This window comes from Drosophila eugracilis, unplaced genomic scaffold (genome assembly GCF_018153835.1).
Source record: "Drosophila eugracilis isolate 14026-0451.02 unplaced genomic scaffold, ASM1815383v1 contig_81, whole genome shotgun sequence".
In the NCBI taxonomy this organism is placed as follows: Eukaryota; Metazoa; Arthropoda; class Insecta; order Diptera; family Drosophilidae; genus Drosophila; species Drosophila eugracilis.
Genome location: NW_024573712.1, coordinates 550,605 through 572,135, shown reverse-complemented (window position 1 = coordinate 572,135; position 21,531 = coordinate 550,605). Strand labels below are relative to the sequence as shown.

Here is a 21,531-nt window from a genome sequence, read left to right as displayed (position 1 = left end):
CTTAGAGTGGATATCAATCATGATCTCTTCACTGATGCCCCATCGCTCGGCTTTCTAATTAAAGTTATTCATCACTCTTAATGGAAATATTAGAGTAAATTATATATTTCATTTGGAATTAATTGCATCGCAATGGACAGATATGCGAGTGTGCAATATTGTAGGTTTTCCCCCTGCCCCAGGAAAATTAAGCATTGATGAATTTGTGCTCTGGGGCCTGACTTGCCTGGTGGGACTTAACATTTAAGCTTCGGATATAACCGTAGCCACACATATAGCATTCCATCAAACAGCACACGTGCTGACACACCCATTTCACTGGCTTTTCCACAATTTCCTACCAGAAACCCCTCTCCTCTCTTGTCTTTTTCAGCTGCTGCGTTAATCCTTCTTCTCTTGGCTTATTTATGTGTATTTTCCTTCTCTTATTTGGTTTTTTGAGTTTTCTTTTCTTTTTTTTTTTTTGTTTTCCAAACGAGAGACAATGCCTGTGCCGGCGGCGACTTAATACCTCGGCTATTAAATTCAAATTTATTGCCTATAATTAAATTTTTTTCGCAACGGAAATCGCAGGAAATTGAGCATCCAGCCAAACGAAAACAAGCGCCCGAAAAAAAATACTCTCGTAATTCATTTTTCGCACAGAAAAACCTGACAAAAGTCGAAATGTGTGTGTGGATGTGTGTGTGGTAGATAGTGTGTGGGAGAAAAGTGTGTCAGCTGTGCGTCATAAATTGAATGAAATGTGTGTCATATTGGTTGGATTTATACATTTATTAATACTTCAGCCTCTTGCCCTCCCCCTCGAGCATATTTCTCTCCCAATTAAAAAGCAATACGCTAGAGGAGGTTATGTTTACGATGAGTCATAACAGTTTGTTTTTTCTGGCCAATTGCCAGCAGATTGCACTTTTTAGATATTATACTCTCTATCGGTGTTTGCTCTGCAAGGTTGCTGACGATTTTCAATTATGATATGGCCACAAATATACACACAAACACACACCCAAGCTACGAGACATGAGACTCCTAGCGATGCCTAACGGGGCGTATGCGCAATGTCTTTTCATTCGAAACGCTAACTGAAATTTATGGGGCATACGTGGCATGCATTTATATTACATGCCGTGCCGTGAGTCCTGCTTGGCAGTAATTTCCGCCAGCTTGGTGGCTGTTTTTGGCTTTTAATGTGCATAATTAAGCATTAATTACGCCCCCGCCATTCATCGCAGTAACCCAGAAATTGTTGTTTTTACAGCACCCATTTATCTGGCCGCCCTTCATGGTCGTTCTGAGTGGCGGAATGGTCACCCATACCCATAGCTATACACAACCCCCTAACCAGATCCAGATATAGACCACTGACCGCTCGTCACCATATCGGGAAACCATTTGCACAATTTAAGCATTTAATTGCAAATTTATTATGCTTATTCTGTGGCCATTCTGTAATTGATTGAGCGTTGCGTTGGGTTTGGTTTTATATATATATAGGAGTATATATATATATAGATGTGCTTAAATTTTGTGAATTTGTCTGGGAAAGCGAAAGCAGCTGAAGGTGAACAGCTGTGGTCTGCTGACCTTTATTCGTGTGTCGGAATGGCACATGTTGATGATTTTCTTGGCCGTTGTCAGCTTACAGTGATCAATCTTAATGGGATGTTTTTATGGTGATTTATTAAATGAAAAAATATTATTCTGAGAGCTAAAAAATGAATAAAAGATAGATGGATTTGCTCGTTAAAAAGTATAAAATTAAATTGAGAGAAGAAAAGTTGATTTTAAAAAGGTAAAAAAAAGGAAAGAATATTTTAAAATTTTTAAGAACTTGTTGGGTTGATAAAATGATCTTATTTAAGACAAAATTTATCTTTTAGTTAGCCAGTTTCTACTGTATTCAATTCACTTATTGATCTGGGGCCTATCTAAATATGCAAATTGTCCATGTTGAAGCAAAACATGGAAACTCGTTTGGCATATTTGACACAGTTTTCTCGAGTCAATTTATTAGCTCGATTTCTCTGCTTCACTCTGCCTCTCTTACATGCTGGAAAATCTGCTGAAAATCCAAAACGAAACTTTTCAGAAATTCTCCTGCAGACGCCCTAGCACCTTTTTCGGCAACTTTTCTACCCAATCCATTGGACAGCAGTGACCCGAGAGAGAGTCTGCTACAGAACTTGTCAATTACCCAGAGTGCCAGCCCAGGTGGGGTGAAAAGTATGCCAGCGAATAAATAATATTTCATTTGACATAGTTTCCAGAAAGTACAAAAAAAATAACTGAAAAATAAAAGCAAATAATGAAAACGCAGTGCTGAAAGCCAGCGGCAAAGTTGAAAAGGCAGAAATATGCTTTGTAGTTTGGTCTTTCATTAGCTGGCATCGTCACCGTCACGGCTTGTTGTCAAAGAAGTCCGCCGTCTTACACTCGAAGCGAAACTTGTAAATTAAAAATGCAATGCTCCCGCAGAGAGCGAGGAAAACTAATAAATAAGCTGGCACCAGCAAAGCGGAAAAGAAAACCAAATGAAAAGCGCAAAAGATATATATATATATAAAGAGAAAGAGAGAGAGAGAGACAGCTCGTAAAGAAATGGCAGATGAAAGAAGACAAAGGGGAAAAAGTGGCACAAGTGGCATGTTGCAATGTTAATTGAAGACAAATAAGAGCCGACGGAGGGCCGTTGGTGTTGAGGTTACTCGATGAGCCCGAGATCCTGAGACATCCAAAGAGGAGCAAGCAAACAAAAAACCGCAGCCACAACATCAAAGGGCATTGCAGGTGGGTGGTTGGTTAGTTGCTTGTTTGCCCTTTCAGTGGGTATTGAAAGGCTGGCAAGGCTGTTCATGTGACAGTCTTTGACTTTGAGGCCCAAGCGCGAATTGGAGCGCAGAGCAGTTTTAAATTACTTGCGGCCTGGGTGTAAGGAAAAAATGAACAGGAATAAAAATGCCACGGAAGTTGGTGGAAAGGAAGAGAGTAAACTTTTCCTCAAAGCTAATCAAATAGATGGAGCTTCGGGAAGTTGGATTATCTGGGAAAAAAGTACACGGAAATTAGGTTTATTATGTCATTAAGATGATTAAGTTTCTATATCAGAACAAATTGCTAAACTCCAATGAAAAATGATGTCCTCTTTCTACTTTAAAGTTCTCAATTTCATGAAAAGCTAACAAATATTGGTATTTTTTTCCTACATCGCATTACTCCACCACTTCCCTTGCCAACCGGAAACTCCTTTCATTATTACCACTCTTTTACATGCATTTAAGTATTTTCCCAAAATCCCTCATACCCATTTCCCATGACAACCATTTAACACCCAGCAGCTCTTTCGCTGAAAAAAGTGTCTCTTTAATTCAACGCTCCACGTTGCGTATACGTAATCTGCCACTTAAGCTGACACCATTTCAAACAGTCGAAAAGCACTCGGTGAATCTTCAAACACGAAGCAAAAACTGGGAATGGGAAGTGACAACGAGCTGCTAAATTGCAAATATTTGCAAATTTTCCGCATTTCTTTCTGTTTGCTTTTGAAAAGCTCATTAAATTTTAATGACTAGCCCACTGATGAGCTTCGTTTTTGGTTTCTTTTTTCTTCTTCTTCTTCTTCTTTCGCCCGCAGGTCGCACCCACAATGCCAACTATGCACTGTACCACATTGGACAGCCGGCGACATCGGCTGTCAAACAGTTTGCGGAATCGGGTCGAACGGATCTGCTGGACAGCAATGCCGGCGAACAGCAGCAAATGCAGATGCAGTTGCAGACGGGGAAATCCCCATCAGGTGGAACCAGCAGCAGCAGCAGCACCAACAGTTTCAACACCACATCCACATCCTCATCTACAGCCGCCAGCGGTGGCGGTAATGGTGGTAGTCCTACCACCGAGCGCAGTGTGTTCGATGAGTTCAGCATGCCGGCGATTCCATTGGGCGCCGGACGCAGTGAGGCAAAAGTGTTTGTCGACAGCAATCACAGTCTGGTCTCGCTAATGACACGCATTGTTCCCTCGCCGGATTGGTTCATCGGTGTGGATTCGTTCGAGGTGAGAACATAAACCAGAGAAACACAAAAATCACACACTATTGAAATTGCACAGAGACCATCAATAGGCAATCATTCGAAGAGGCCAAGGGGAATGCGGTTTGCGTTAGAAAGAGTTTTAAATTAACTACTATAAGATATATATTATTTCTGTTTCACTGTAATGTTAAATTTCTATGGAAATTTGCCTTCTTTATTTTTGTTTATTTTAAATATTTTCTGGAAAAAATTAAACTTCAAAACTAAAGATTACTATTAATATAATTCAATTTATTATCCTATAGAAAGATAATTGCTTGGCTATTTTATATTTTCAATAAACTAATTCCTAACTTTTTCCTCCCACAAATGCCTTAAGTCAATCACAATTTGCTAGCCAACTAGCCTAGGGCCCTCTTTTCTATTCTATTACACAATAAAAGGCTTTTCTTGCTTTACAAAATTTAACTTAATTAAAGAATATTTTTATTAAAAGCCATCAAAAATGTTTTCACTAGTTTTTGCTCAGAAAACTGTAAAATGTAAAGAAAATTTAAAAAACTGAAATGAAACCAAAGAGCCCTTAAAACTTCTTTAAATTTCCCTCAACTTTCAGCTCTGCGTGGGTGGCTCTTGGATCGATACCGTAACCGTGGAACTGGATCCTTTGGATGCGGGCACGGATAATGGTTTTACCTTCACGGCACCCAACTGGCCAACAGCACCTCAGGGCGTCATCTATCGGATCACCTCACGTTATCCTGGCCATCCGGCGGGTAGCTTTTATTATCCAAAGAGCAAGCGTTTGCCGCCCATCGCCACGTTCCAGTTTATCAAGGTGAGTGTACGGGTAACGATCCCTCCTGACCCCTAACACTCTGACCCCCTGGACAGCAACCGACGGACAGCAACCGACGGACAGCAACCAAAAAAAAAAAGGTTAAACAAGTTAATTAACAGCAAATTAGCAGTCAAAATGCCTTTTTCCCACTCTGGAAACCCTAATGACTTTTCCAAAAAACCAAAAAAAAAAAAAAAAAAAAAAATACAGAGCGAAAAAATCAAAGTGCTAATGAGCCATTAGCATTACAATGGCGTCAACAGCATCTACCACAATCGCATACTCACACACGCACACAGCCAGCCACTTTTCTCGCCATGCAAACATGTGTAATGGCTGTGCGTGTTTCTCTGTACGAGCATGTGTGGCTGTGAGAGGGTGTGCGTGTGAAAGGCGTATTTCCTTGGCTGCGTGTTAATGCGCTTTATAAATCAGTTGAGTTCGCAGCTGGAATCGAGAAAAAAAACGAATACGAAATGGCCAACGGAAAGAAAGAAATACCGGAAATAATGCTAATTACCTTATAATTATTTGGGCCACATTAACAGGGGCATGCAAAAATTTGTGTTAAGAGGAAATGTAAACAAATTAAGGCAGTTTGACAGTCATGGGACTGGGAAATATTATTCAAAGTTTTCGTAGCATACATTTCGGCTGGCAATTAAATATGTTAAATTATTTTTATTTGGATTTTATGAAATAAAAAATGAAACAAATTAAATATTTTATCTTAAATTCAATGACATTATTAATTCGTTTTAAAATTATTATTTAATTAGAAATTATGGTGTTAGGAAATTGAAAAAAGAAAAGAAGAAAATGTAAACAAATTAAGGCAGTTTGACAATCATGGGACTGGGAATTATTATTAAAAGATTTTGTAGCCGAAATGTAGGCTGGTAATTAAATATGTTAAATTATTTTAATTTGTTATTGAATTATGGCATGAAAAATGAAACAAATTGAAGATTTTATCTTAAATTCAATGACATTAATAATTCTTTTGAAAATTGTTATTTAATTAGAAATTATGATGTTAGGAAATTAGGTTATGCAAATTTCACGGAATTTAATAGCATTTTTAATATGCATTTAATTGAAAATTATTGAATTAGAAATTGCAGTTATGCTAATTATCTGCAAATTAATAGCTTTATTTGGTGAATTTTATTAGAGGAATTAGCAAGGCAAAACGCGGAATTAAATACCTTTTCCAAATATTTGCGAGATTAAACATGTTTAGAGAAGAAATTCAAATGGCAAACTTTGAACTTAAATTTAAGTACTTAAAGACTTCAACTTTCCATTAATAATATAATAATTATGTAATTTCAATTCCCTTTAAGCATAAGCCATGATATATCCCACTGATTGAATTTCCATATTAAAACATAGAACCCACTTACCACGAAACATGTCCTGAATTATCCTTATCGATGCACAACCGCTTTGGCCATTGCTTTCAAGCGCTGCAATAAACATTATTCTGCACTCCCTAATAAATGCCAATCCATTAGGCCTGCCCAGACTCAAAGGACAAAGAGCCAGGACCTCCACCACTGCAACAAAGAACCCTCGACGGCAGTAAAAACGACCCAATAGAACGGGATATCCCTTAGTAAGGGGAGGCAGGAATTCGAGCATTGTAATTATATTGCTGGACATCCAAGACATCCAGAAAGTGGCGCACTTACGGCTACAATGCCTTGGGTCGCTCATCAAAATTGCTTTTATGTGTGGCCAAAAGGAAGCTCACATAAAATTTATGCCTTGGGTTTGACGTCCTCCTCCCGCCTGCTGACTGCCTCTCGCCAGATGTTTCGACTACGTTTGCATAGTTTATTTCATAGGGGCAGTTTATATATGTATATATATCTCTATATATGAAGAGAGGGGAATGGCTGTGTAGACATGGGCGTGGCTGCTGCCCACTGTACGTGCGGTCATTATTCTTTATTTGTTGGTGGTTCTCTATTGTTGGTGCAGCTCGGCATTATTGTAACGCCTTTTTGAAACTACTAATTTTAGTTTTATTTTCTAGGCTTTTCGGTGTGGGCGTGTTAAAGCGTCTACTCCTTTTGGGGGGAGGTTTTGGGTAGGGTATATTAGCTAGGTAGTGAGGTTTGTCTTAAAGATGAGAAAGAGAAGAAATTTAACATTATTTTTAGTAATTTATGAAATGTTTAAAAATCTGAGAAAATTTCGTTCACTTAGAAAATGTTAGAAAAGACCTAAAAAATTAAATATTTAATTAAAATTAAGAACTTTTCAAGTAAATAAATTGAAATAAATTATAAACATTTTTAATTGATTTAATTTTAAGTTGATTAAATTTACTTGAGTTTACATTTCATTTACCTTTTCTTGAATACTAAATTTAATCACTTTGACTATTTGAATATTCATCTTAGACTAGCCCAGGCATTTATCATGGCTTCTTGTTAAACTAATTCCCCAGGGCAATCAAAGTTCGCCTTGGTTAAACTAAAAGTCTGACATTTTATTATTGTCCAAAGCACCCGAGGCTGTTCGACTTTTGTTTATGGCCGACAGAATGGAAAGTTATTTACTTATATGCGTTATTTTTATGGCCAGCACATGTCCTAGGTCCTAGTGTAATTATGTGTTGATTTGCTTCCTTAGAACGAAGGCCAACAGCTGGGGGTAGTTGAATAGCATTAAATTCTTAAATTCTGTAGACCCAAACACCGGATTGCTGGAATATTTGTGTGTCATTTAGTGAATGGCAAAAGGCACGTAATCTCGGCAGTTGGGAATGCTGAGGGTTTCACTCGCCGTCTGGGTAATCCACAAGGAATTTCACAGTTTTTCCAGACCCCTCGTTTCCCTCGTCCCTATCTTTTAGCTTTCCCTGTCTGTGTGTGTGCTGGATTATTGTGTATTTTAATGCCACAAAAGCAACACGCGGCTCTTCTACATTGTTTTCCTTTTCGTTTTTTTCCCCGCTGGATTTTTTGTTTGTATTTTTTGCCTTAGATTTTTTTTTATTTTATTGTGGTTGTTGGCGCCGCTGTCGACGCATTTGCAGAAGGTATGTAGGTACCAAAAGGTAGACCAAGATAAGCCAGCCCGAAAAGCGGAGGGGCCAACAATAACAATGCGTATTGTGTATAGAAAATGACAGCGGCCCAAACAAATAAATTAAAATGCGCGACAGCGCACCAAACAAAGTTTTTCATACCCTTCGATGGGTCGCTGGGAAAGCATGGGGTATATCGGTTGTTAAGGATACTTTCGAGATAGAGGTGTTGGGGGTGAAAACTTCTTACTTTTAGTCTACTTACTAGTTTGTTAACTTAATTATTTTACAATGTTATAAATTGCTTACTGAAAACAAAAGGCAGAAAGGAAGTCAGAAAGGCTGGTAGTAAAGATTTTAAATTTTTTTTTAATTTTTCTTATATTTGTTATAAACATAAACTGACATTTATGAATTTTCGGATTAGTTAAGAGCTTGTTAAGATTTTAAAAATATTTTACAAAAAAACAACAAAATTCTATACAAGAATTCCTAAGGAATTCCACGTGTTAACATCCCAAGTTGATATCCAAACCACATCCTTCCCACCTCTTAATACCCTCTAATCCTCCATTGACGTTCTTGGCCATTTCATACCGTTGCTGCACCCCTGTGGCTGTGTCAATATTTGCCACAAATTGAAATTAGCAGCGCGTTAAGAGCACCTGTACTCCCGGTCCTTGCACGGCATTCCGCATCCTGTATACAAAGTTGCTGATGCCGGGCACATAATCCCCGTAAATTAATATGCTGCACATGTGTCTGGACCAGGGGACTAACATTCCTCTCTCACTCTCTCTCTCTCCCCCTCTCTCTCCCTCTATCTCACTTCATTTCTCCACGTATTTCCAGCTGAAGGAGTACGAGCTGAGCGAGGTATTCAACATTGCCGAGGACGATCGCAAGTATGAAACGGTGCAGACCCAAACCCACCTGGATGCGGAGCACAATCATGTGGAGATGAACAACGAGCTGTCCGCCAGCATTGAACGAGAGCGACAAACAGAGCAGCAACAGTTGCAGCAAAATGACGACGAGAGGCAGCGAATTCGGTCCCAGCTGTTGGCCAAAATGAATCCCATGTAAGTGAGGCGAATGTTCTATGAGATTTAATAGGAAACCAAAAAATGTTTATAGAAAAGTTAAGAGGGTTATCCAGAACAATGTAGATATGAAATTTAGCAAAAGGAAAGTTTTAATGGCATAAATATTCCCTAAAGTGGGTTGCCAGCTAACAAAATAAACTATTGTTTGTTGGTAAAACTTTAGTTTTGCAATTGCTAAACAGGCGAAAAGTATTTTGATTTTGATTTTAAGTCACTAAATAGTAAAAAGTAGTTAAAAAGCTCTTTGAGCACAATTTACTTTAGTTTTAAAATGATTAAAAATTTGAACTAGCTTAGAAAATGTAAGCAAAGGCATTTACATTTAACTAAATATTGTTCTCACAACACAAAAGGTTTACTTAATATAGATAATACTTGTATATAGATAACATATTCCTTAGTCATTGCCTTATTTTCATACCTGCCTGACTAACAACCACCCTTAACAAAGGCTAAATGATAATATAGTTCAATATTAAGTCTATCAAAATGTTTTCCCCAACCTTTTTCAAGTAAACTTTAACAGTTCAAGGTTTTCCAACCGTCTAGGTCGAATTTAAAGCCCTTAAAGTAGGTAAAATAAAAATCACCAAGCTAAGCCAACTATAAACAAAAAGTTAAGAAAATATTTTCTTATCTTATAATTATCGATTGACATACAACAAATGTTTACTCGTTAGATATCACTAGTAAGTCACCTTTACTCGCCAGCTAAAAATATATAAGAAGTAGAAAACCATTTTCCTTAAACACACAACCAAGGGCTGAAACAATGTTTGGGCCAAGAGTAAGCTTTAAATGCCACGTCTCGTATACGTAATCTGTTTTGGAGTGCAGAAAGCGCTTCAATTGGCCCTATTTAACATATGCGTAAAGTGCTTTCCCCTAACTCAAGACTCAACTACTTTCAACACTCTATGTGTATGGTACATATGCATTCACATATTTAAAGCGACGTGCCATGGCCCAGGCCCCCAAGCTGTTGGAAAAACAAGCGAGTGGGTGGGTGGTAAGGAAAACAGCTTTCTGGCACACTTCAAAGCACATTACACCACCACTTTGGAGGCGTTGTCGGTGTTTGGGGCACAGAACTAAAGAACTAAAGAGCCAAAGGAGAGTGGCCCGAGTGGCACGTACCTGGGGTAATGCTGCATCTTTAAAAAGCCGCCCAATTCCTTGGAATCTCCCCCCTAACAAAAACTCCAGATGGGTGGCAAACTACAACTAATCCCTGCTAACAGTTCCAGTCTCATCCACATCCGCATCCCTCGTTGTCTATTTTCGTGCCACTTTTGGGCCAAAAAGCTGCTGGAGTGGATTTTGGCACCATTGGCACTGGTAACCTGCATATTTAATGACAATCCCCACCAACCCGGGACGTGTTCGAGTGCCAAGAGCCAAAGAGTGGGCGTTGTTGGATTCACCATCTCCCTTTTTTTTCCTTTTCCTGGCAAACTGACAGGGTCGGATACAAAGGCCAGGGACCCCCAAGGTATCAGATATGTCTGCCAAAATACTCGGGCCAGTTTCGAAGTAATTACTATCTTATCGAATGCGCTGTCGCGGGTGGCCTATAAAAGTAGAGGAATTGCCGGCAATCGAGCAAAGAGTTAAGTGCCAGCAACATGTCCGGAATCCCGCCAGCCACCTTCACCGTAATCGCTGGCAGTGCAGCCCACAATCAGCGTAAAAAGAATCAGAATCGCAATCAGAATCAGAATCAGCCAAAGAATTCGACAAGTAAGCATATGCGGAAATCACATTCGATCAAACATAAGCTCTTAACAATTTTCTAGAGACCCAAACAGAGACAGCGGGGTCGAAGACAAATAGTTGCCACATTGCTTAGATATAGTAACTATCTTATCTGTGTACCAAGGATTTAAAGCATGAAAATACATTTCCCATGACATAAACATCGTGTATAAATGGGCCGAACAAAGCATTTGGGTTTTCAGTTAATGGCCAAAACGAAAACGACACGGAATATATACCTATAATCAGACAGCGACAATATGAAAACGACCATTGTTGAGGAGCGAAGTGTTAACGAAACGATAGAAACGATAGCCACGAGTAGTGGCACCATCCAAGAGACCATCGAGATAGTGAATATCGATGGTTCGCCAGCACCTAAGCAGCGGCATCATCATCATCACCATCACAGGCACCATCATCATCATGAAAGACAGGAGAATGTTGAAGTCGTGGAGGAAGTAATTCTTGTGGAGAATGAACCGAAGGCTAGGAAGCATCATAACCATCACAAGCAGCGAACTTCACCACCACCACCTCTACCCCAGACCTCCCCTCCATTCCTTACACCCACCGAAGAAGTGGGTTTCAATGTGGTTTGGGAACCGCAGGCCTTTTGGAACCAGCCCTCGCCCAATCCCTCCACAGATCTAGATCTTTCACCAGAGAAGGATGTGGAAGAGATTTTGGATACTACATCAGCCTCAGATGAGTTCACCACTGTGGTTTGGGAAACTGAGACCAAGGAATCAATTAGGGAGTCCCAAAAACACACAAGGGTTGTGGAGGAACAGATCATAACCGAGCAATTGGATCCTCCACCTTATGCACCACCTCAACTTCAAGTCCAGACCGGATTCTTTCCAGTTGCGCAACAGCCTCCTCTCTCTCCCATTGCCGAGGTGGTTCAAACGGACATCTTTGTGGAGTCAGTGGAATCTTCTAAGCCACCAACAGGTTATATCCCCAGAATCAGTCTTAACCCAACGGAAACTGTGGTGGAGAATGTCGAGGTTGTGGTTCCAGCTCAGATTCAGCAGGAACCGGAATTCATTCCGAAACCAGGATTTGTTGCTAGACTCGTGGAGAACATAGAAGTTGCTGCAGCTTCTGTTTCTACGCAAGCTACGCCAGCTCCAAAGGGATATTATGCTCGATCGGGGTTGGTGGACACTGTTGTGGAGGATATCGAAGTTATCAGAGAAGATCCTCCTGTTCAAGATGTGGTAGTGGATTCTGTTGTGGAAGATATAGAACCCGATTCTCCTTTTCTCCTTCCACCCAATGGCTTTGATGCTGAGGAGACGATTACGGAGAACATAGAGGTAGTTGATGATTCACCATTCCTCCTGCCAGCTAATGGCTTCGACTCTGAGCCAGTCTGTGTGGAAACGATTGTTGAGAATATAGAAGTATTGCCACCAAAACCTATATTACCAATTCCTGTACAAAATACTGTTCCTGAAGGTTATGTGGAATCTGTAGTGGAAAACATAGAAGTCGTTAAAGAAGACGATCCTCCCTTTTTGCTGCCAGTTCAGAATGGATTTCTCTCTCAGACAGGCAATGTGGAAACAATTGTAGAGAACATAGAAATAACCACAGCAGTGGATCCTCCATTAAGACCACCAGTACAAAATGTAAATCCTCCCCGATCTGGTTTTGTAGAATCAATTGTGGAAAGTATAGAAGTTACAGCAGAAGTGGATCCTCCACAGCCTGCAATTCCAAACGGTTTACCCTCACAAACAGGCTTCGTGGAATCGATTGTGGAAAACATAGAAGTCACGGAAGAAGTGGATTCTCCTGTGGAAACTCCTGTTCAACTTAGTTTCCCACCAAGATCAGGTTTTGTGGAATCGATTGTGGAAAATATTGAAGTCACAGGGGAAGTTGAACCTCCTTTAAGGCCACCACTACCTATAAGTTATCCTCCTCGTTCCGGTTTTGTAGAATCCATTGTGGAGAACATAGAAGTCACAGAAGTTAGTCCTCCATATCAACCACCCCCACAAGTTGATATTCTTCCTCAAACAGGCTTTGTTGAAAGTGTGGTAGAGGATATCGAAATCACAGAACCTGAAATAACAGTGGAGGAGATCGAAGTGCTCCGCAATCCTCCACAGCAATCCATAGTGACAACCAACTATATGCCTCGAGCAAGTCTGGTGCAGGAACTGGTTGTGGAGTCACTGGAAGTAACACCAGCATCTTCACCTCCACCCGAACAGTTTCCCTTCATTTCCAGAGAGAGCCTAATCGAAGTTGATGATTATGTGGAGGTGGAAGAGGCTACTCCTTATAACACTGCTCAGAACAGCCCCTTTGTGGAAGTGGAAAGATTGAGCGATGCCGAAGCTTATGTGGAGATTATTGAAGTTACACCAGTTAATACGCCACCCAGTAGTCCGTCTCTTCAGAGGCCAATCGAAAGTGGTTTCCTACCCAGACCAAGCTTAGCAGAAACGGCTGTAATTGTGGCCTCACTGGAGGTTACGCCCACTCCCACACCTCCGCCCAGTCCACAACTGAAACTCATAATACCACCATCGAATCCACCGCAAACGGAGGTGATTGTGGAGTCCGTTGATGTCACACCAGTTCCATCCCCACCACCACCTGCCAAACCGTCGGCGAAACCACTAAATAGCTTCATTCTCACTGACCTGGTCATAGAGGATCCTCCATTCGTAGAAGTGGTGGAAAGGGAAGTCATTGTGGAGTCTGCCAACAATGGAGAAGTGACTGAGGTCATAGAAGTCACAGAGGAAATCATACAACCTGCCACACCCATCGGAACTGTTCTAGTTGGTGAGGTATCCGAGCAGAGCACCGACAAGTTTGGCAAGCGTTACTCCGTGAGTGCGGCCCTGGCCGAGGGACTGCAGCAGGAGCAGGGAACACAGGAAGCCAAGCCAGCACCACCACCAATCCAAAAACGAGATATTTCTGCCAACGAACCACCAAAACGCAAATGTTGCCACTGCAAATGCATAATTTCCTAGAACCAGAGGTGAGGGGCTTTCCCCAAAGGCAAGTGCAGGGCCAATGAATCAGAAACCATATCATATTATTTAAATCTTATCAATAACTGGGTGTCTTTCTCTTATCAGCCTGGGAATGTAAGCTCCGTCTATCGCATATCTAATCAGCGGAAACAGAAGCCCCACCAAAAAAAAAAAGAAAACGAAATCACAGTAATTGATAGTTAATTACCAGCGGACACTCAAGGCGAAAGTGGCGATAAGAGGCCAACTCAAGAATCTAAAGTGCTGGTGGTCAGTCAGTCGTTAGCCATCGGTCGAGATGCCACCACCAGGACGCGGATATGGAGGACCTCCTAGGGGAGGGCCCGGAATGGCTTACGGACCACCGCCACCTCGTATAAATGTCGGCGTAAATATTGGTGGACCACCACCACCGCCAATGGGTGTGGGCATTGGGTTTGGACCACCACCGCCACCAGCTGTGATCATCGGAGCACCACCGCCACCACCTATGGTTGTAGTGCCACCACCAAGACCCACCGTTGTGGTGGGTGCCCAACCGCCAGTGGCCACTGTATATGCCCAGCCCCAGGGAGAGGTTTTCTGCTGCACGATTCTCTGATGGCAAACCATGAAAAGGAAATATTAAAATGTATACTGTGCTTCTACATAGAGTTATTAACTACGTTTCTACACCCTAAATTAGTTAAATAAAAATAGTTTATTCATAGTTCAAGTTCGATTTGTATGCTTGAAAGTGATTCATTGCATTATTTTGGCAGAAATTGTAATCAACCAATATGCAAACGATAATTGCATGACTGAGTAACTATATAAATGAGTGTCTCGATGATTATTTCCCAAACGTATTCAGTTATTGGAAATATTTAATAATCATATTGAAACATGACAAATTCCCAAACAATAGTCAGTTCAATTATGCAATGTGAGAGCAAATTACTATATTAATACAATTTTGCTGTCGCTTTTCAATTTGGAAATCCAATAAACTTTAGCCCGAGGAGTAATTTTCTCGTCACATGTCCCGATAGCTGCTGAGTCACAAGAGCCCAAGTTTCCTGGGCTCTGGCAAATGCAAATTGCTTCTGTGAAACAACATTTACTTAATACGTTTTGATGTGCTCATCTAATGGTAATTGCCGTGAACATGATCGAAGCAAATTGTCGCTAATAACTTCCATGTTCCCAGGAACAAAACTCGGCAAGAAAGAAAAACTCAAGGCAAAAAAAGAAACGAAAGAACGAAGTAAAAGGTATTTTCAAGGGAACAAAATTGTTGTATGTAATTTCAATTTGGGAATTTTCCTCATTATTTTTTCGTTGGGCCTCTGTAGCTCTGTTCCTTCTCCTGGGTCTTTTAATATTTTTGCCAATTTATTTGCGCTCCTTCCTCGTCCTCCTGCTGCTCGTCAGAGTCAGAGTTTCTGTGCCTGTTTCGTCTGCCTTTTGATTTTTTATTATTATTTGCGCGATTTTGCAAGGCGGCATACGCGCGGCATGTGTATGCAAATAAACGAAAAACTGCAGGAAACAAAACACGGAAGTTGCCCAGGAAGGAAGGAAGGAAGGATGGATGGGTGGGTGGCAGGAAGGAAGGAAGCCAGGCGGCAGTGGCCGCGGCAGCGCCATAGCGCCAAACGTCGTGGATCCGCGACATTACGGGAGGGAAGTTTTTTCACCGTTTGTGGTTCGCGCGTGGGTCCGCCGAAAAAGACCTGGGCTCCGGCTCCACATGGCATAGGGTTCTCCGATTTCGGTTGCCGGTTGCTTTTCGAGGCTCTGTGTGTGTGTGTTTGTGTGTCTGTCAGGCCGGAGCAACATGGTGCGGCACGAAGGAAGGCTGGCTAGCTGCCTGGCAAAAGGCAAATTTAAATTGAAATTTTCCACAGTTGATGTGCTGAAATAACAAACGTGAGCAGGCAACGTGCACACCTTTGAAAATGGAAGTGCTGGAGGCGCACGGGTCGTATGTGTAATGTGGTAGTCTTTTAGCGTCGGCAAGTTAAGCTACTAAAGCAAATCAGTTAGGTTGGGGAAAATGCCAAGTTGGATTTTAGCTTATAAAGAGTACGCCCAGGAAATAGAACCACTTGCGATGATTACGAAAATGTAATATTAATAATCGTAACGCACTTTTATTAATTATTTAGAAATTTAAAGTAGAAAAGCAATATTTAAGATTAGAAATGGAAAAGCTGTGAGATTTAAATATTTATAAAATAAAAGCTGTAGTTCATATCAGTTACTAATTTTTAAGCATGTAACTAAGACCCCAGAAGCAAGTATCATAATAAAACTTAACTTCAGGCTAGTTAATTAACATAAATTCCTTCTCTTAAAACTCATTGAATCCCTCACTTTATCCACTTCCAGCTATAGCAGCAACAACAGCCTGCAGCCGGCACCTGGTCAGGTGGTCAGTGTGGTGCCAAAGAACGACAAGCATGCGATCCTGCAGAGCATCGCCAGCAGCTATCGGCGTGCCACAGATGCCAGCAATTTAAACGCCTCCAATCCGACAGCCTCGCAATCACCACTAGCGGGTGGCAAGGTCGCTGGTGCTGGCAGTGGGGGTGGGGCTGGAAGTGGTGCCACCCGCAGGCGAAGCATGGCGCAAAGGCGACGCGACTGCCGCGTTAGCCACTGGTCAGAGTGGACGGCATGCAGCAAAAGCTGCGGCGTTGGCGAGATGCACCGCTACCGCAAGGTCATCAAGCACGGCAAACGGGGCGGACGACAATGCCCGGCGCTCCAGCAGTCCAAGTGGTGCGGCACCGAGCGCAACTGTCACGGGTCGCAAACTTATTTTAATTGGTAAGCTAAGCTTAACTTTAGTTTATAGTTTTTATTAAACAATCAAAAATTTATTAAAAGAAATAAAATTCAAGTCAAAGATAGCAAAGAAAATCGCTTCTAGATTGATGAGTAATTTTCATGTTAAGCCCTGATGAATCACCCTAATATATATATATATATATATTCCTATTCAATTACAGGTCTGATTCCGACACATGAACGAGCCACTCGGTGGAGGCACTGGCGATATAAATATAATTTTAATTTAAGGCGTAAGAATTGCTTTTTCTGTGTGAACAAGAAAGACCAGCAAGGCCATCGGTGGAGTGTGGATCATCCCGCAATGAGATTTTAATTTAAATTTAGATTATCATACGAAATTGATTTTAAAGCAGAGCCAGCAAATGCAGAGAGACATCAATGGAAAAATGAAATAAATTAGAGGCGACGATGGGGAAGACTACTGACAATATAAAAACCAAAAAAAAAAAAACACAAAAAGGATTTAGACACAGGACAAAAACAAAAAAGGATTGCAGTCATCCGTCTGGCGGATGTCGAATCAAACATTTTTTCTGATTATTTTTACTTTGATTTAAATTTAACACTTTTGTTGCTTTAGCTCTAAATAATATGTAAAAAAAATCATCATAATATATAAAAAAATTCAAAACAGAAAACAGAAAAAAAAGAAAATTGAACAGAAGTAGACGTACAAAGTTTAGAAAGCAAATCAAAGTAAACATGAGAGGCGTGAACATTTGCATAACCAAACAAGGAAAATGGAAACAAAACCAAATGAAAAACCAAACACAACACACTCGAACCTATAAGCGTGGAGCCACAGTGTGTTGTTCAGCAACTAAGCTAATATTAGATGTAAACTAAGCTAACTAATAACTTTAAATGGATTGCAATAAAAGTCAACCCCAAAAAGGAAAACAACCGAATTGAGATTAAATTGAGAAAGGCAAAGTTTTCGAATCTAAAATGTAGATTCCTGTAGCTGGATGGGCATTAATATAGCATCTTAAATTTTAAGTAGCAACCATCTCTGTTAGTCAATTTGACTTCAAAGGGTCTTTAAGAAGTCAAATTGCTAACAAAAATCTCTCTAATAAATATATTCCTAAACCTTCTTCCCCTGATCAATCTCTGATCAAATCGAAACAGAAAATGTAATATAAAAAAATTTATTCAGAATTTTGAACGCGTGCTTATTTAACCACTAAAATAGCCAATAATACTAGACGTATTAAAAATGAGAAAACAACAAGGCGCGAGCTGTTTTGTAAAATAAATCCCAAGTTCGATGGAGGACACAACCAATAAATCATGCTATTCCGAATCCTTATTGTGCCTATATCGGCACTTTACTAATAAGGGAAGCAGTACTTTTAATGCCCCAGAGACTATGAGACATGATCCCGCAAAGCTGAAGGCAGCTGTATAGTTTCCATGAGTTCCCACCATTTCTCCGGCAATGGTAGTACCAATAAAAGCGCCCAGACCCATGGCCAAAGAGGTAATCCCAAAGGCATTGGTAAGCTTGGACAGGCCTAGGTATTTCACATAAATAAGTCCACGCATGGTGGAAAACACAGCTAATAGATAGAAAGTCAGGTGGTAAAGGTTATTGCCAATAAGTTATCTTACCCACCTGTAGCCACCGCATATGTTATGGCATAGAGAAACTGAAACCAAATCAAGTCCTGGCCATAGAAGGCGCTTGTGAAGACGGAACATCCACCGAAAACTAGACCAAAACCACAGATCATCGTTGTCCAGTGACGTCGCTTGTAAGCCACAAAGCCACAGATATTCCTGAAGATCATATTGCAAATCCCAATAAGTGGGCCAATAAACCGAGCATATTCAATGGGAATGGTGGTACGTGAAGATGAGTAAATGAAGGGAATATTAAAGCCCATGGGAAAGAGCAAAGCTGAGGCCACCAAAATCTTAAACTCGAACTGTTTCAGCAGACGGTAGTCGAAGAGTTTGACGAGTGTGATCATGAATTTGCTATGCAAGCAGGACCTTTGTTTCTTGGGCGGTGTCTTATCCCATCTCTGGTTTTTAAAAATACTTTTCACGGAAGATCGTTCATCATCGTCTAAATGAATTTTCGTAATGCCATAGTTAACTTGCTGGGTCTATGGAAGGGCAGATAATGATGTCCTGTAGCAGAACTATAGAATACCTACATTCTTATCCGAGCCCATCAGATGAACTTCCCTGCCTTCAAGGTTCTCCGTGTTGTGTGGTTTCCCGTATTCAGCCGGACCCGTGTAGAAGAGATCGTCCCGCTCTAAAGGCGCCGGGCGTATCAAAAGATTTTGCTCATCCTCCGGCGGTTCCTTCCTGTGCTGCTTGGGACAGCATTTCGTACAGCAGGAACAAAACCTGGCGCATCCGTTTTTCTTGGTAGACGGCTCATACGAGCTAAGGATACTCCGACTTCTTGTAGTCTGGCTGGATAGACGCATATAGTCGTGCACGTAAAAATTCCCGTAGAATTCATCGGAACTGGTGTCCATATCGTAATGATGGTACATCCCCACCTGAGTGGGCGGAACCTCTACAAAAGCGATGGCTGCAATCAAAATCAACAAAACGAATCCAGCTTGCGTTCTAAACATGTTCCGCCATCCGATTATTGGCACTAGATAGGCGTTAAGGAATGTAAAGAGGACTATCCCGGCACCGCCGCCACTGCAGGAGAAGCCAGTGGCCATCGGACGATACCGTTCAAAGTAATAGCCCACGATTAGCTGCGAGCTTGCCCAGATCAAGCTCATCGTGAATCCACCTGGGCGAACTGGGGTTGTTATTCATAAGATCACCACATCGATTTGTCAACCTACCAATGATGCTGTAGAAGCAGATCAGCATAACCACGTTGACGCTGCAGCTGGCAATCAAGATTGTGGATGAGGTGCATAACACCCCCGCAATTGCAACCTTCCGAAAACCGAAACGATTTATCAGCGCGGCGGCAAAGGCTCCGCTCGTAAAGTAACATCCGATCTGGACACTTGCCACGAATAACACTGAAGTTATTTCAACTTTCATATCCTTGGCTATAAATGGCAGAAGGACGCCGATGGTAAAGATCAGGCCATCGATGATCAGCTGGGCGAAAAAGGACAGAAACATGATCATCCAACCAAAGCCACCGTCTGGTGGTATCACCATATAGATCTGCGGAAGGTACAAGATCAGTACTTCAGTGGTCCACCGCCGAAATATTGCCATCAACTCACTTACAAAAACCATACCAGAGCCCAGATGACGGCCGCTAGGAGCTATGCTGTGGGATTTCCGGGAACCTCTACTCTGTGTGTCCCACACTGTGTTGTCTTTCCGGCTTTTCTTGTCGTTCTCGCTGAAAGATCCCTCCGAATCGGTGGCGGTCAACTCACGACTTATCACAACTACTGGGTCTTCTTGTTCTATCTTAGTTCCAAATTCAAACGAATCCTCCGAATCGTATCTTGGAACTAACGGAGCTCCTGTAAAGCACCCATAAAAGTTACTTATTATTGAGGTACCCATTGGAGGGAGTCACAAAGATCAGTCCAACTTACTCTTTTTGAAGAACTTTTGCGTTTTGGTGACTAGACGTTCCTCTATTTCATACGGTTCCGTGTCACTTGTAGAGCTCCTTTTCGGAGACACCTCCACTATGCTCTCAACGGATGTCTCCTCGTGAAGAAGATGAAGAGAAGAGGGGTAGTCTTTGCGTGAGACTCGCTTATCGACTGGAAGGGGTGTTAGCACTCTCTGTATATTGGGCTTCACATAAGGCACTTCTGAAATCGGTTCAATGGGTGTAGACTGAGGATTGGTATCATCATCCTTTGGCTCATCTGGTGCCTCCACAAGGATGTGAGGAAAACCCCTGAGGGAATCTCGTCCGTAGAACGAAGACTGACTAACAGATGTAGTAGAAGTTCTCCAATCTAAGATGGATTCAGTGGCGACAGCCACATCGACCATCTGTGGGTGCTCAGTCCGTGTTTCATTCCCATAGATGGACGAGACTTGGACCAATAGCTCCTGCCCGGGCATTGATCGCGACCTCAATCTCCTCTGGCCATTTTGTTCTACTGAAGCAGCAGTCTGTTCTTCATCTAAAGGCAATGGGATGCTGGGCAAGCTGAAGGCATGGGATTTGGTTAGAATGGGAACTAGAAGGGTGGACACACTCACCTCCGCCTACGATTCCTGCTCATTTTTCGACTCTGTCGCAGCGTGTTCCTGACATCTTTCACAAATCTCTCTGCGTCTCGAACCCAATCCACAGTGGCTGGCTACGTGTCTGGCTGCGATATGAGAAACTCCAGCTACGAGGGGGATTCATGGGGCTTCGTGGGATTCGGAGACTGTCGCCAGACATTAGCTGCTCCTGGCTACCAAATGCTGCCATGGCAGCCATGGCAAGCGTGACAGACAGAGTTGGTTGTTGCTGCCCCCGCAGAAGTTTCCTTGCTGTTTCCTCTCCTTTTTTTTTAGTCATCTCTATTCGAATCCATGGCGAATCCCCTACCAGCCACATCCCGATCCCAGTTCAATTCCATCTCCTCTCCCCGCCTGCCTGTTTATTTTGGGGCCAAAACAAAATTGCATCTGTGCAATTTCATTGATTGCAAGTAAATGAAATCATTCCGTAGTCGTTGGTCTTTCCACAGAGTGAGTTCAAGTTGGAGTGGGCTAAAGTGCATCTCGGCTTTAAGGCCAGTAACTTCATTGGCAGTCACTCAAAGGCAACAAAAACTGTAGGATTGGGGTCGGCACTGCTTTCCCCCATTTGATTAAATGGAAAGTGATGCCCAGCTGTTGAATTCGAGGCAGTCAGTCAGGCGATGCTTTATGAAACACCAGTCTATCCATCGCACCCTTAACAAAGTTTAACTAAGCCAGTCCTGCTGGAAATGTTCTCGCAAAATGA

General features: G+C 41.7%; 4 protein-coding genes across 7 annotated transcripts in view; 3 read left to right on the top strand and 1 right to left on the bottom strand.

Annotated features, from left to right (window-relative positions):
* The window catches only part of LOC108106534, a 45,184-nt gene extending 27,665 nt beyond the window's left edge, over window positions 1-17,519 (top strand). Inside the window, exons 2-6 of the mRNA XM_017213672.2 lie at window positions 3,632-4,053; window positions 4,648-4,869; window positions 8,765-8,994; window positions 16,155-16,595; window positions 16,778-17,519. Of these exons, the coding sequence (XP_017069161.1) occupies window positions 3,632-4,053; window positions 4,648-4,869; window positions 8,765-8,994; window positions 16,155-16,595; window positions 16,778-16,796 (1,334 nt within the window). The 3' untranslated portion in view covers window positions 16,797-17,519. The remainder of the gene's footprint in view (window positions 1-3,631; window positions 4,054-4,647; window positions 4,870-8,764; window positions 8,995-16,154; window positions 16,596-16,777) is intronic.
* On the top strand, window positions 10,562-13,955 carry LOC108106531 (titin). 3 transcript variants are annotated; one of them, XM_017213667.2, is made up of 2 exons: window positions 10,562-13,806; window positions 13,887-13,955. In XM_017213667.2, exon 1 carries the CDS (start codon window positions 11,034-11,036, stop codon window positions 13,776-13,778), a length of 2,745 nt encoding a protein of 914 aa, XP_017069156.1. In that variant the 5' UTR covers window positions 10,562-11,033; the 3' UTR covers window positions 13,779-13,806; window positions 13,887-13,955. The 3 variants fall into 3 exon arrangements, with proteins under 3 accessions (XP_017069156.1, XP_017069157.1, XP_017069155.1); XM_017213668.2 differs by having other exon boundaries at window positions 10,562-13,786; window positions 13,887-13,954; XM_017213666.2 differs by lacking the exon at window positions 13,887-13,955 and having other exon boundaries at window positions 10,562-10,758; window positions 10,815-13,784.
* On the top strand, window positions 14,071-14,490 carry LOC108106535 (submaxillary gland androgen-regulated protein 3A). Its single transcript, XM_017213673.2, has one exon. The coding sequence runs from the start codon at window positions 14,080-14,082 to the stop codon at window positions 14,380-14,382; it is 303 nt and encodes a 100-aa protein (XP_017069162.1). The 5' UTR covers window positions 14,071-14,079; the 3' UTR covers window positions 14,383-14,490.
* Window positions 17,520-17,595: 76 nt separating the features above from the next.
* LOC108106533 (monocarboxylate transporter 9) lies at window positions 17,596-20,794 on the bottom strand. Of its 2 annotated transcripts, none has more exons than XM_017213670.2 (6): window positions 20,168-20,794; window positions 19,848-20,092; window positions 19,445-19,781; window positions 18,785-19,398; window positions 18,238-18,733; window positions 17,596-18,181 (listed from the first exon to the last, which is right to left on the bottom strand). In XM_017213670.2, exons 1-6 carry the CDS (start codon window positions 20,649-20,651, stop codon window positions 17,916-17,918), a joined length of 2,442 nt encoding a protein of 813 aa, XP_017069159.1. In that variant the 5' UTR covers window positions 20,652-20,794; the 3' UTR covers window positions 17,596-17,915. The 2 variants fall into 2 exon arrangements, with proteins under 2 accessions (XP_017069159.1, XP_017069158.1); XM_017213669.2 differs by having other exon boundaries at window positions 18,785-19,389.
* Between the last annotated feature and the right edge of the window lie 737 nt (window positions 20,795-21,531).